General features: G+C 36.4%; 1 protein-coding gene across 1 annotated transcript; it reads right to left on the bottom strand.

Annotated features, from left to right (window-relative positions):
• Window positions 1-10,449: 10,449 nt before the first annotated feature.
• LOC116140426 (CBL-interacting serine/threonine-protein kinase 12-like) lies at window positions 10,450-12,320 on the bottom strand. The gene has a single exon (XM_031426056.1). It carries the CDS (start codon window positions 12,160-12,162, stop codon window positions 10,708-10,710), a length of 1,455 nt encoding a protein of 484 aa, XP_031281916.1. The 5' UTR covers window positions 12,163-12,320; the 3' UTR covers window positions 10,450-10,707.
• Window positions 12,321-13,382: the final 1,062 nt, after the last annotated feature.

Here is a 13,382-nt window from a genome sequence, read left to right as displayed (position 1 = left end):
ACAACAAGAAAAAATAACAAGAAACAGATGTATCTAACCTATAAATCAAAATCATGAAAACTTCTTATGTGTTACCCAAACTCATCAAATTTCTAGAATTTAAAAAAAAAAAAAAAAAAAAAACCAAAATTTTCCTTTTTCTAATTTCTTAAGCTATTTCCAATTTATAGCACTAAAATTAATTCCCATTAAATTAAATGTTTTATAAGGCAAGTTTTTACACACCATAAATAATAGTCAAGAGTAAAAGCATCCGGAGCGGTGCGTAAAAATAGAGGAAAAGGGAGGCGGTGAGTTTTGGTCTGTGACAGTTGAACATTTTACGATAGATGAATACAATGAATGGTGTAGTGTAAATGTAACGGCTCTTTTAACATCTTCATAGAATCTGAGGTTCAAAGTATACAAAGACTTGTTCCTATTTCCAACCACACAAAACAAACAGTCAACCGGTTTTTTGTGGTCACCACGTGTTGTTACTTCATCTGCTTACGTGTATTCGTGCAGCACACGTCGGCAACCTTTTTTTTTTTTTTTTAAGTCAATCTTATCGACTTATCCCTGTAGATAAGCTTCCTGTTCTATTTGCTCTCACCATCTCTGATGAGTAATCGGACGGCTCCAATTTGTTGGGCGAGATATTTCAACCGACTAAATAGTAAAATATTTAATTTATTCAATGTGTCTCGGTGGTTGTACAGGTCAGCCCTGAATCTTGTGATGGATTCAAGTCACATATGGTCGGTGATGATTAATGACGAGCAATCTTTAAATAATTAATAAAAAATAGGTGATATAGTCCCGCACATGAGGTGGGTTGTATTAATGATGGTGAAGTGTATTAATCGAAAACGTGAATGGGCAACTTGCAAATTGTTCACCAACCCACTTATAAGTATTTGATTACCATATGTTACAATATATATAACTTTGGGAATGAGATACCCAAATAGTTTGTTTATTTTTGTTCTTGAAAAGATCTCCCAAGGGAGATTTGGAAGGATTGGATTTAGAGTATGAAAGAGAGTAAACATTTTTTCAACTCAAATAATAGTTTAATGATACTTTTTAACCTACAGATTTTTAAAATACATTTTATATTAAATTTATATTTTTTCCGATTCTGACATCGTTATAACAACATACTCACCATTCTTTTTGTCAGCATCACTCATCAAAACCTCTCAAACCTATCTCTGTGATGTCTGACTACAATTCGCCGGCAATAACAATTAGAGTTTATACAACAACCCCTTCCAAGTTAAATTCGATTAATCATAACCACAAAATCTAATATTTCACCACCAAAAGACTCAGCTCCCTCTTAAAAGTTTCAACGGTCTGAACGAGTTAGTCTCTATTCATCACTAAATATAAATTTAATATAAAATGATATTTTAAACGTCTATGGTTGAAAAAAAAAAATGTCATTAAACCATTATTTGGGTGAAAAAAAAGTGTTAAATCTATGAAAGAATCCTTAATTTAGATGGGAGTTGTGGTTATTATTATACATTCCCAAAATCATTTGATGGGACCTTATTTTAAGGTTGGAAAACACGGCAAACTTCATTATACAAAAATAGCCAGCTACAAGTAGAAAGCGTACTACACTCTCCAAGTTCCGTGGAGATAGCCGCAGCCAAATAAGTTGGCCAAAATATGAGTTTCTGTTTTGGGTGATTAGTAATAGGTTTTAGATGCAAGTTTAATACACAACTTACAAGGAAAGTGAAGTGGATTCTACATAATCATCTATGTCGGCTTAACTAAAAGTACGGTTGATGAGTACAGTATATCTCCAACTTCGGTTTCTTGAAAGTATTCGGCCCGGCCAGACATGGCCCACCACAATTGGATTGAAAATATAATTGAGTGCTTTCTATTGCCATCCATCTATAAATAAGAGAAATAGCCCGTTTCTCCTCCTCCTTGAGCAGGTTCAATTTCAATAAAAAAGAAGACTAATGTTATTTAAGCTTCACAAATCTTTTATAGGTCCATATTAAAGAAAAAAGTTGATTATTGGCACCCCATAAGAACTAATAAGCCCCATTTTATTAATTTTTATAATGATAGATTTACCCTTATATTAAATTATTAAATTAATTTTAATTTTAATTTTCTATTCTTTACAACATACTTTTAACACCCCACTATATCTCATAAACCTTTTTTTTTTTTTTTTTTGTTATGAATGAATAAAAAGATAGGATTTGATATAGTGAGTTTGTTTGTAGACACATATTAAATTATTGTTAATTTATTCTTCAAAGTATGGTAGCTATTTTAATCTATATTTTTTTTGTGTTTTTAACTACTATATTATTGGGATTATTTATAAAGTTTTTTTTTTTTTTTTTAAACTTCAATTTGATCATCTAAAGTGTTTTAGGAATAACAATGGTGGGGGTATATTACATAAGTGAAGAGAATTAAGATATTAATTATTTTAAACTAAAAGAAAAAAATAGAATAAGAGGTATTCAAGAAATTTATGGGTGTCATATAAAAAATGAATAATTTTAAGACTTTGAAATAGAGGTGTCTTAAGAAATGAGGATTCTTTTGGTCCATAAAGCAGTCATGTGCCATATATATATATATATATATGTAGAGTAAGTTTATATCCAAAGGAGGGAGGTTACAAGTAACGCGAACACACCCATAGGCCAAAACAAACTAAAATGACAAAGGCACACGCTTTTGCCTAAAAAACACGTAGGCTCAAATAAAAAGGCACGGGCACCTTCAAAGGAGCATGGAAGCTCGTAAATAGAAACACAAAAGGCATGAATGCCTAAAGAGAGCATGTAGGCTCTACAATAAAGAAAAGGAAAAAGAAACTAGGATCGTCGTCCTTTCTTCTTATTCTTCTTACCTTGAGTCTTGGCAGATCTGTAGGACGAGAGGACTGAGACTAAGCATGGGCCATCCATGTTAGAGTGGAGGTCCACCTGGACGTCTTCGGCGGGGATAGAGGAACCCTGGCTAACGACCCTTCGCAATCGTCAACAGAAGACTCGTCACTCCATTGGTCTAGAGTTGTCCTTTTAAGGGTTTCGTGGGCAAAAGGTTCACGAGCCTGATAAACAGGTCACCACCTAGGAGGGACATCCTCCTATTTAGGGAGGGTGGTGCTCACGAAGGAATATTGAGGCCCGGAGGTGTCACATTAGGTCACCACCTAGGGGGCATTCTTCCGATTAGAGAGTTAGGTGCTCACAGTGGGATGTTTGAGGCCCTAGTAGGTCTCAGTATTAGGTCACATTCACCTGTCAGGAAGGTTGGTGCTCATAGGGGATCTTTGACTTGGGAGGTCTCGAATGAGGGACACTCTAGAGGGTTCCTGAGGCCTTGAGAAGGCGTTGGCGCCTTCTTAGCGGGTGGCAAACATGGCCAAACACACAGACTTTGAACACTACTTTCCACTCATAAGCAACTTCGACTTTATCTAAGATGATAAACTTACTAATTGGAAATCGATGCGTATTGGCTTGTTAGCATTAAACCCCACACACTTGGGCATAATCAAGCTGGACAACTCATAAGTCGATTGGTCACCCATAATGGGCAGCCAACTACATTGGACGCAAAGCCCAAACCCTCATGCAAAAAAAGAGCAAATAAAAACCGTGTAAACGATCAAACTAGAACTTTTTTACCGGGAAAACTCTAGGGCATTCAATGAGTTACCATTAGCGGAGGATGATTGCTTCCCCAATAGCCAGGCCATCCACTAAGATTGAGCAGATTGCATCTTCGTCCTTGAAACGGAAGAAGAAATTTTTCCCATTTGACAAGTCTTGCGACAGAAGTCCACACCCTTGAGGCTATAAACTGAACGATAGCTGGTCGGACCGGTACCAGGCCCATGAGCAATTTTAGGACCCGAACCGGTCCTATGTGCCTGCAAAATTCTTTTCCATCCTTATCTTTTTTTATATTTTAAGGGCGAAATGAAATTCTGTAAGGGGGTTTGTAATTTTCAAGGATAGATTAGTAAGTTTTAAAAGTTTAATTAATTTTGAAAAATAATAAATTAATTAATGGTTAATTTTAACATAAATTATATTCACGCGTCACAAATAAACAATTAAATAATTTTTTTATAAATTATTCATCTTCATCGTCAACATATTTAATCATTTAAATTTGTGTTCCTAAAGAGTTCGAGTAGTTCGAGATCTTAAGGTGTTGTTTAGTCTTCTCTTACATGAGTCAATCTCGTAAACACGTTATCACTCAATCATACTTATCGGTTTAAAGAGCATTTTCGTCTTCAACAATTCGGCCACTCGTTGAAAATGTTGAATCAGATGCAATTACAGAACACGGCACAGATAAAATATCATGCCATTGGGTCAAAGGGAATGACTTGATATTGTCCACCATTGAAGCAAATCCATCTCACGTTTCTCCTTCATCGTCATATGGACAAGTCCATTTGTAGGTAGCGATTCAACTCATATGGTCCATAGGTATGTACGAGTGGAGCTGCTACTTCCGCTATGTTCCATATATATCTACATGCTGATCTTTGATAGAGGTCTCCATCAGGGTCTGATCGTCTCTCCTGGCGTTCCACTTCCACTTCCATTGTACATGTTCTGATATAAAGAAACAAAGTTTTCCATTTTGCTTAAGTCAGTTAAATAAGATGTATATCATGTCCTAAATGTTGGCCTATCTCATAATTATACAATTGACTACGGTAATTTAAACCTAGGATCTACAACAAGCCTAATCCATATAAGAATGGAATATCTAACAATATTTCTCTGTTTTTCTTCACAATCTTAAAACAATTCCATTAAAACGTTCATTATATCTATATTTAGCAAAAGTTTTAGAAATTTGAAGTAAAATATCTAACGCTAAATTAGTAGTTGGATAATAAATACCACTTAATGTATTAGTGGAATCATAAAAAATTAGAAATGAATAAAAAGTCACAAACCACCAATCACATAGCTGACAACTTTCTCTAGATGGTTCTCTGGTTAACGAAATCTGTAATTTTTTGCAGTTGACAAACTTTTCCAACATCAAGTAGGTGGAGTTCCAACGATAGGCATGTCCGTACATAACTTCAAAGGTTAACCGGTGACGTCTCTGGCCTGTATCGTACTATTGCGTACTCTTATCATCTTTTATGCTACCGTCGACGTAATCCAATAGTCGTGCCATCCTCTCCATCTTCGAATGGTATAGCATATAAACCTGCTTTAACAATCAATTGATGATTGGCAAGCACTTTCTAGTGAAAAAAATTTGCCTTACCACACGGATCCAATCTCTTTTAAAGGAGTGACGTAGGCGTGTTAGCAGCTCATTATCAAGCGTTAGGGCTACAACTCTATCATTTACATACTATCTTGCAAAACTTCAGAATTCGTAAAATAAGTAGTGCACGCTATGTTTTCTTCTAATGGTTTAAAACCCATCAAATTTGTTGTAAACCCCAATTATGATCTAAGAAATGTATTGTGGCAGTTAAAAAACTGTTTTTTTTACAAGCCCATATGTCTAATGTAAGTGCATATATATTCCTAAAATTTTGAAATTCGTTTTTAAGTTTATTATTTTTGTTATAAATTTTTAGTATACTCTTCTACTTGTACTTTCTACTAACAGGGGTATATGCTGGAACAAAATGCAGTTTTAATCATGTGAATAAAATAAGGATTTTCGATAAACAAATGAGAGAGTCCATAGCAACTATGAATCTTGCTATTTCCTCTCGTGCAACATGTGCATTGTATTACCATGTTGAGAGAGTTAGTATTGTGGATTAAAATTAAGTTGAGTTTGAATTTGCCTACTTGATCGGTTAAGATGTACCAGAGACGTTATTATTGGGGTGCTTCTTCTCCAAGTGTCGTCGAATAGTCAAAGTCCCTTCTTAGCGCCAATAATGTTCCACAGAAATACATCACCACATGACTCTTCCCCTCCCCATTTTGTCTTTGAGTCGTTTTGATTTGGTGAAGTGTCGCATATATTGGACACGACCCTCTTTAGACAGTTGGGGGGGTTTGGTTATGCCCATGCCCTTGAGCGAGTGGCTTGTTGTTTGGCTGAACCTTCCGTGGCCCGGACCGAATGTTGTTGTTGAATTGCATTTACTCCTTGAGCAAAAGTGAAAAAGGATTAAACTTCTATTTCTTCTTGTGATGGACGTAAAGCTATTTGGAAGAGATCTGAATGATCATTTTGGGAATCATTATGAATTTATGATAAAATAATAAATAATTAAATGCAAAAAAAAAATTAAATAATATCTGATAAGAGCATGATATTGAAAAATAGAAAAAAATGAATAATAAATAAAATAAATAAATAATGAGTAAATTATAAATATAAATGTAAATTGAATCAGACTTTGATTGGAGATTGGGAGGTAGAGAGTAGAGAATGATTGAGAGAATAGAGATTAAGTGGTGTGGAAAAAAATGAGAAATTAGGGATATTTATAATTTAGCTTGGGGGGGAGACGTCCAGCCCGTTGCAACCGACGGTTATTAAAGATTTTTTTCTAATTTTGTAAAATTTAATTTTAACAACTTCATTTTCTGTTTATTTCAAAATATAGGGGTTTTATGTAATTATACAGGGGCTAAAAAATGAAAAGGGTTTGGGCCCAGGGCTTGGAGAAGGGCCCAATGGAGGACAAGCCCTCCTCCTTAGGCCTGGTTCGGTTTGGACTAGGCTTGTTAGGACCGGTCCTAGGATCGGGTTTTTGGGTCAGATTTTGGACCCGGTCCAAATGCCCAGCTTACTTGATGCGTGGAAGGCATTGTGCATCTCAGGAGATCCCACACGCAAAGGTGCCATTGAACCCACACCCGTTCTCGAGGAAGTAGTTGATGGTTTAACTATCGGTATTATCTCTTTCCACATTGTGGTGTTGATGGAAGCGTGAAAAAAGACTTGGAGTTGGTTACTCGTAACTTTTCGGCCAAAAGGAAATGGGCTAAGATAGACCGCCCCATGGGAAAGGTAGTTGCCAATGGCTTGGGCTTGTAGGGTGAGATTTGGTTGGTTGGGCATTTTGTCGGCAGGGGTGGGCGTGTGTTTGAGGTGTTTTTTGACGAAAATGAAAGGTGTTAGGGTGAGCTGTGAGGTTTAGAAGATTTTGGTTGGTGTTTGTGGTTGGTGAGGACGTGGTGAGGGTTGGGAGGTGTTACAAAGCAACCAAGTAGAGCTACAGGGTACACACACGTGTGTCTTGGGCGCTGGGTGTTGTTAAGGTAATTGCTATGAAACATCAACATCACCAAGCTGAAATTGGAGGAAGTTCATGGGTTAAGAGGGAAAGGGCTAGAAAAGCACCACACAAGCAAATCCCAAAACTTCAAACACTCTAAAAAAGCAATCAAATCCACCAAACAACTCAAAAATACACCAATTTCAACCAAACCACAAAGAACACCACAAGAAAATCCTAAGGTTGGCTAGCGACACATGAAGAACCGGTTAGCGACACACTACGAATGTGTGTTGTCAACTGCTTTAGAGCATCGATGCATGTTAGCATGCTAACGATGCTCATGCTACAATAAGTAGATTGGGAGAAAATTTCCCCTCTATCCAAAAATATCTTTTTCTCCTAATCTTTCTCTCTCAAAATTTCAATTATTATTTTGCATTGTTGTGCTTTTGAGTCTCTTCAACTTCCCAGAAGCAACTAAAGGGGTTTCCCAAAAATTTAAATTATTGGTTTGCATTGTTGTGCTTTGGTTTGTATTGTTTGTTGCATAGAAGGTTGGAAAAGAAGTAGTTGGATTGGTTTTTTTGGTTGGGTTTTTTTTGTGTTTGTGTTTGTGTGTAGTAGTATAAACAATTATGTTAGGGTTGATACAAATGCTTTTTTCAGGGAAAGTCATATACCCTTAAATTTTAACTACCTCTTTTTTTTTTTTTTTTTTTTTTTTTAAATTTCAAAACCATAGATTTGTGATTAAAGAATAAGTTCCAACAAGTAGCAAATGCCTCCCAAACAGTCAATTTATGTAAGTGATATCTTTCTTTCCTGTGGAAACTTTTCTGAAAAGACTCAAATACACTTCGCCTTTTGAGTCTCCTTAGTAGAAAATAAAATATATTGTGGCCCTTCTGTAACCCCAGAAATCAAAAGAGGGAATGATGGAGGTAAAGCTAATCACGAGGAGGCTAGATTTCTTATTATTGGAGGGGCTAGCTCTGTCCTAAACACCTCAGTAATTTGAAAAAAAAAAAAAAAAGTCTCATTAAGTTTTACATATTTAAGATATCGTTTTGGGATGTTTATTAGGTTCACTATTTGGCTTCTTGATTAAGAAAGACAGCTCAACAAAACTTAAACAGAGCATTTCCTGTAACTGCATTCACTAAGTAAGGGATGGCTTCAAGCAACCAATGTAAATCGTCAAAAGTGGCCTAAATTTTCAAATAAAAGTTGTATAAAAATTTGTGTTTTTTCGTCAAACATGCAGAATCATCAAGGATGACATTGAATAGTTTGATCCGCCAATAATTTGGAAAAGCAATATTGGAAAAACGTGAAACACACATATATCAACATTGCAATCGAATCACGACACTCTATATCATTGACATGATACACGAAGTGGATTGTCAAACGGATTTTTTTCTACATAAATATCTATTATTGCCTAACCATACCCACGAATTAATGCTTCATGACTTATTGTTGTAATCCAAAACGACTTCACCAAATTGCGAAGCTGAAAATCGCATCAGAAAGTCAATTGGTTCTTCCAAGATCAAGAAGATATGTGTAGTATGGCTTAGCCCAGACTTTCAGAACCAAAATTCAAATATTTCAAAGTATCTTCAGTCAGCTTAATTTTTTAGAACATAAGTTTCTGTGCCATCAACTTTAAGCTGATAGCATGAACAAACGAATTGAACTTGAGATGATAATGAAATTAGAAAAAAGGAGAAACATGTTCTTGCACATTGATGCACAGAATCAAGCAGATTTTGAAGAAAACCCAACAATAAAATGAGGGAGCAAAGCAAATTAATCCCCCAGAACTCTGGAACTATCGGTCGGATAAGAACCCAATGACTACCCCTATTAGCAATCGAAAAAGGACTCAAACTCATGACCTCTTAAGTAATACACCTAAGAGTTTCTATCGAACCACTCGACCACCTAGAAGTAGTTAGGAAATTTATTTTAACCTGCTCTGGGATTTGTAAATCTTCTAGGAAGGAAATCTTATTGATTGAGATAGAATAATCATCTCTTTTTTCTCATAATCCAACAAATCCCCAGTCCTCACATCCCAAACCACAAAGTAAAACAAAGAGAAAGTGAGAGAACAACAGAATGAAGCCTTTCCCTCAATGGCACAAGTGGTCCCATGAGTCATGGATTCATGTCGCTCATCTCCATTATCCAGAAACAGTCCAGACAACCAGTTGGCCCCGCAGCCTCGGGGTCAGATTTCCACAGTGCAGTCAAAAATAATTGAGCTTTTAGTTAGAATGAATTGATAGCATAAATTTGACAAGGAGCAGTTATTAGCACAGAACAATACGCATTGGTTCATTAATTTGATTTCTATAGAGTTTCTACAGATGTCCTTCATGCCTCCAAATTATTGCCTTCCAACTTATATTCCAAGAACTGGACTTATTATAGAAATACATGACAGCACAAATCAAATAGGTTGTTTCCCAAATTTACAGCTACGAAATGCAGAAAAACAAGACCAAATTAATACTGACAGTAATGGAAGGAAAATTATGGTTTCCTTATAAAAACAACTCCAACGAAATCCCCAAGGTATGATTGCCTTTTATCTTCAAAGTTAATTCTTGCGAAAATAATCTTATTTCTGTAGCAAAGCATGGTGCTAGTTCTCAATTTTTGCTCTATAAGATCGAAGTGAATCAATTTGCTGGTTTATCTAAATCATATTTTTTAAAAGATCATCGAGTAATTTAACTGAATATATAGTTCCTGTCCATTGAAACTGACCTGGCACTTCTGTGCACTCTACTATGCTAAACTCACAAAACTGATGAAACAAAATTTAGCACCATGTTCTAGCCCAAGCTCCTTAATTTGCATAGAACTACAGCGTCTAGTACATAAACTTCCTTTCACTTCAATTATTTTTCAGATACTGCATGTCACAGAATCAAACAATGGAAGGGTAACCTAACTTTTCTAGCCATATTTCTAATTGAAACTCTCTACTTCCAATGGCATCACCTTAAAAGAATATAAGGCAAAACTGCAGCAAAATCAAAAACAGAGACGGAAGTCTTTCAAAAAATGTGACATTAAGAGAAGGAAAGCAATGTACAGATATTCAGAGATCATCGGTTTTCACAGTAACCTATCACATTGATGAAGCTCATGCAAACCACAAATTTGCAGAACTATATACCTTGTAAGTATGACACAATGAAAAGGACAAAGGAAAAAGGGAAAAAGGAAAGTGCATATATCCATTCATCATTTCAATTAGATATTGATAGAAAACAACATATAAGGCACCCACCAAAGTGCGAAGATCAGTAGAAACTTGTATTTTCATTTTCCGTATACTAATCTAATCATCTCGACATAAGAACATAACATACAATACATAATAGCATCTATTTAAGTAGCACAAGAGAACAATCAAAGCAATTAGGAAAAAAAAAAAAAAAAGGAGTACATCATACAGAGGCCTGCCTGTCTCTCTACTCAGTATCCGAGGGCAAATGAGAAGCATCAACAGCAGAAACAACTGCAGATTCTGATTCCTCCGTCATCAAATTTTGCAACCCCGGTTTCAATTCGTTATTACAAAATTCTTCATATTCTCCTCTGTCTCCTCCTTTCTTCTTTACCTCCAGTACCACCAATTTCGGTGTTAATTCAAATATTTCAGCTGCAATTGTCAAAGGCCCTTTTACACCTTCTCTAGACCCCTCCAAACTCACTCTACAATCCTTCTTCCTCACTGTAAAACTCACCACCTTAGCAATCTCCTCCAATTTGGATATAATCTTTGAAACCGGAGCTCCAGACACAAATCTCGAACCCTCTCCTCCCTCTTCAAATAATCCAGATAAATCAAATCCAGGAGAAAAGGATATAATATCAAATGCATTCAAACTAGCTGGTCTGGGTAACGAAGTTAATTTCCTTCTTGTTTCCATTTCAGATTCTGATTCGGACAATGATTGATCAGATGATGATCCCACATCCGTCTCATCATCCTCCTCAACATTACAGAGCTTATCATCCTCTATATAAAACTTTATATGCTTAAACCCTCTTTTAAACCATCTGAACTCCATGATTCCCGGAATAGTAATTCTTGTCTCAGGATTAGTATCAAGTAACCTTGATAAAAGCCTGGTTAACTCAGGAGAAAACCATCTTGGACATCTAAATTCACCCTTATAAATCTTCTTATACATAGCCATAATATTTTGATCATGAAAAGGCAAATAACCAGCCATTAACACAAATAGAATCACCCCACAAGACCAAATATCTACCTTAGCTGCCTCATAACCTTTTCTCCCTAAAACCTCCGGAGCCACATAAGCTGGAGTCCCACAAAAAGTGTGAAACAAACCATCTTGACGAATCTGATCGGACACAGCACTAAGTCCAAAGTCAGAAACTTTAAGATCACCATTCTCGTCAAGTAACAAATTTTCAGGTTTCAAATCACGATGGTAAACGCCGCGCGCATGGCAAAATCCGACGGCTGAAATTAACTGCTGAAAGTATTTCCTCGCAAGATCTTCTTTTAATCTTCCTTTGGCAACCTTGTTAAAGAGTTCACCACCCCGAACATATTCCATAACAAAATAGATCTTGGACTTAGTGGCCATCACTTCAAACAATTGCACGATGTTGGGGTGGCGAACTCTACGAAGAATTGAGATCTCACGCTTGATGTGTGCCATGAGTCCACTTTTCAAAATCTTTTCTTTATCAATAACTTTGATGGCCACACTTTCGCCGGACTTGATGTTGCGTGCGTGGTAGACTTTGGCGAAGGTGCCATGACCGAGAAGTTTGCCGACCTCATAGCGGCCTAAGAGAGGGCTTTGTTCTTTGTTGGAGTTGGACCTGGAGATGGTGGGGGTGCGGGTGCGGGTGGAGGTTGGGGTAGCGGTGGTGGCGGTTTGTGCCATAAATGAATGAATCGGGGATGTGAAAGAGGTGGAGGAAAAAGGGTATTTGAAGAACTAATGATTGTTTTGTTGCATTGAAGGTTGGAGAAGTTGTTTTGGTTGTTTGTGTTTGTGTTTGTGTTTGTGTTTGTGAGACTGATAAACACTTACGGGTTGGATACAGATGCTTTTTTTAGGGAAAGGCATATACCCTTTAAATTTTTAACTGCATTCTTTATTTTTTAAATTTCAAAATTATAGGGTAATGTTTTTTTCTTATTTAAAATTACTAACCTTCTAAAAGTCAAATTATGTTATTGATATCTTTGTTTCCATGCGAAACTTATCTAGAAAAGACTCAAAACTTCCGACTCTCCGAGTCTCTTTATACTTTTAAAGCTCCTGTCCATCTAGAATTTTAACATTACCCAATTACTTCATTTGAATCTATTAGTTTTATCCAAGTAAAATTATTAATTTAATTCTTCGAGTAGTCTTTTATACCTTCAAAGCTCCTAACAATCTAGAATTTTAACATTACACAATCATTTCATTTGAATCTATTTGTTTTATTCAATTTAAGTCCTACCCAAAGTTATTAATAATGTAGAATTTTAATATTACACAATTACTTCATGTAATTTATAAGCAAATGACTAGTTCCCACCTAAGGTATGCAAAATGACAAGTTCCCACCCCTAGTTTCATCTTTCCATATTTTCACCCTTAAATTAACACTATTAGTGACTTTTAAGTTCTGACACAGATGTAGAGCGTGCTATTACCAAACTACCCTCACTTATTCTTCTTTTTCATCTCCCCCTCCCCCTCCTACCTCTCCCATTTTTCTTCTTCTTCATCTCCCCCTCTTCCTCTCGTCCTCATGCTCTCCCATTCTAGGTCCATTGGCCTCCCCTGACACCACCACTAGCATCTGCGTCCTCCCTACACCAAAACCCCCATGATTTTCACCTGATTACTCCCACCAATCGTCAATCGCTGTTACATTTAGGGTTATGCCTTTTCAAGCCAAATTATGACCAATTCCGACGGCCAAAATCCCACTCAACACCACCACCAGCATCCTCGTCCTCCCTACATCAAAATCCCCATGATTTCCACCTGATTGCTCTATCCAATCGTCAACCGCCGCTAGGTTTAAGATTTTTCCTTTTCAAGACAGATTTTTACCAGTTTCAACGACCAAAATCCCACTCGTCACCACCCCTAGCATCACTGGC

Source organism: Pistacia vera, unplaced genomic scaffold (genome assembly GCF_008641045.1).
Source record: "Pistacia vera cultivar Batoury unplaced genomic scaffold, PisVer_v2 Contig372, whole genome shotgun sequence".
Classification (NCBI taxonomy): domain Eukaryota; kingdom Viridiplantae; phylum Streptophyta; class Magnoliopsida; order Sapindales; family Anacardiaceae; genus Pistacia; species Pistacia vera.
The sequence above is the reverse complement of the archived record's forward strand: the minus strand, read 5'-3'. Positions and strand labels throughout refer to the sequence as shown.

Coding starts and splice junctions, on each gene's coding strand:
- LOC116140426 (XM_031426056.1), bottom strand. CDS start 12,162: ATGGCACAAACCGCCACCACCGCTACCCCAACCTCCACCCGCACCCGC.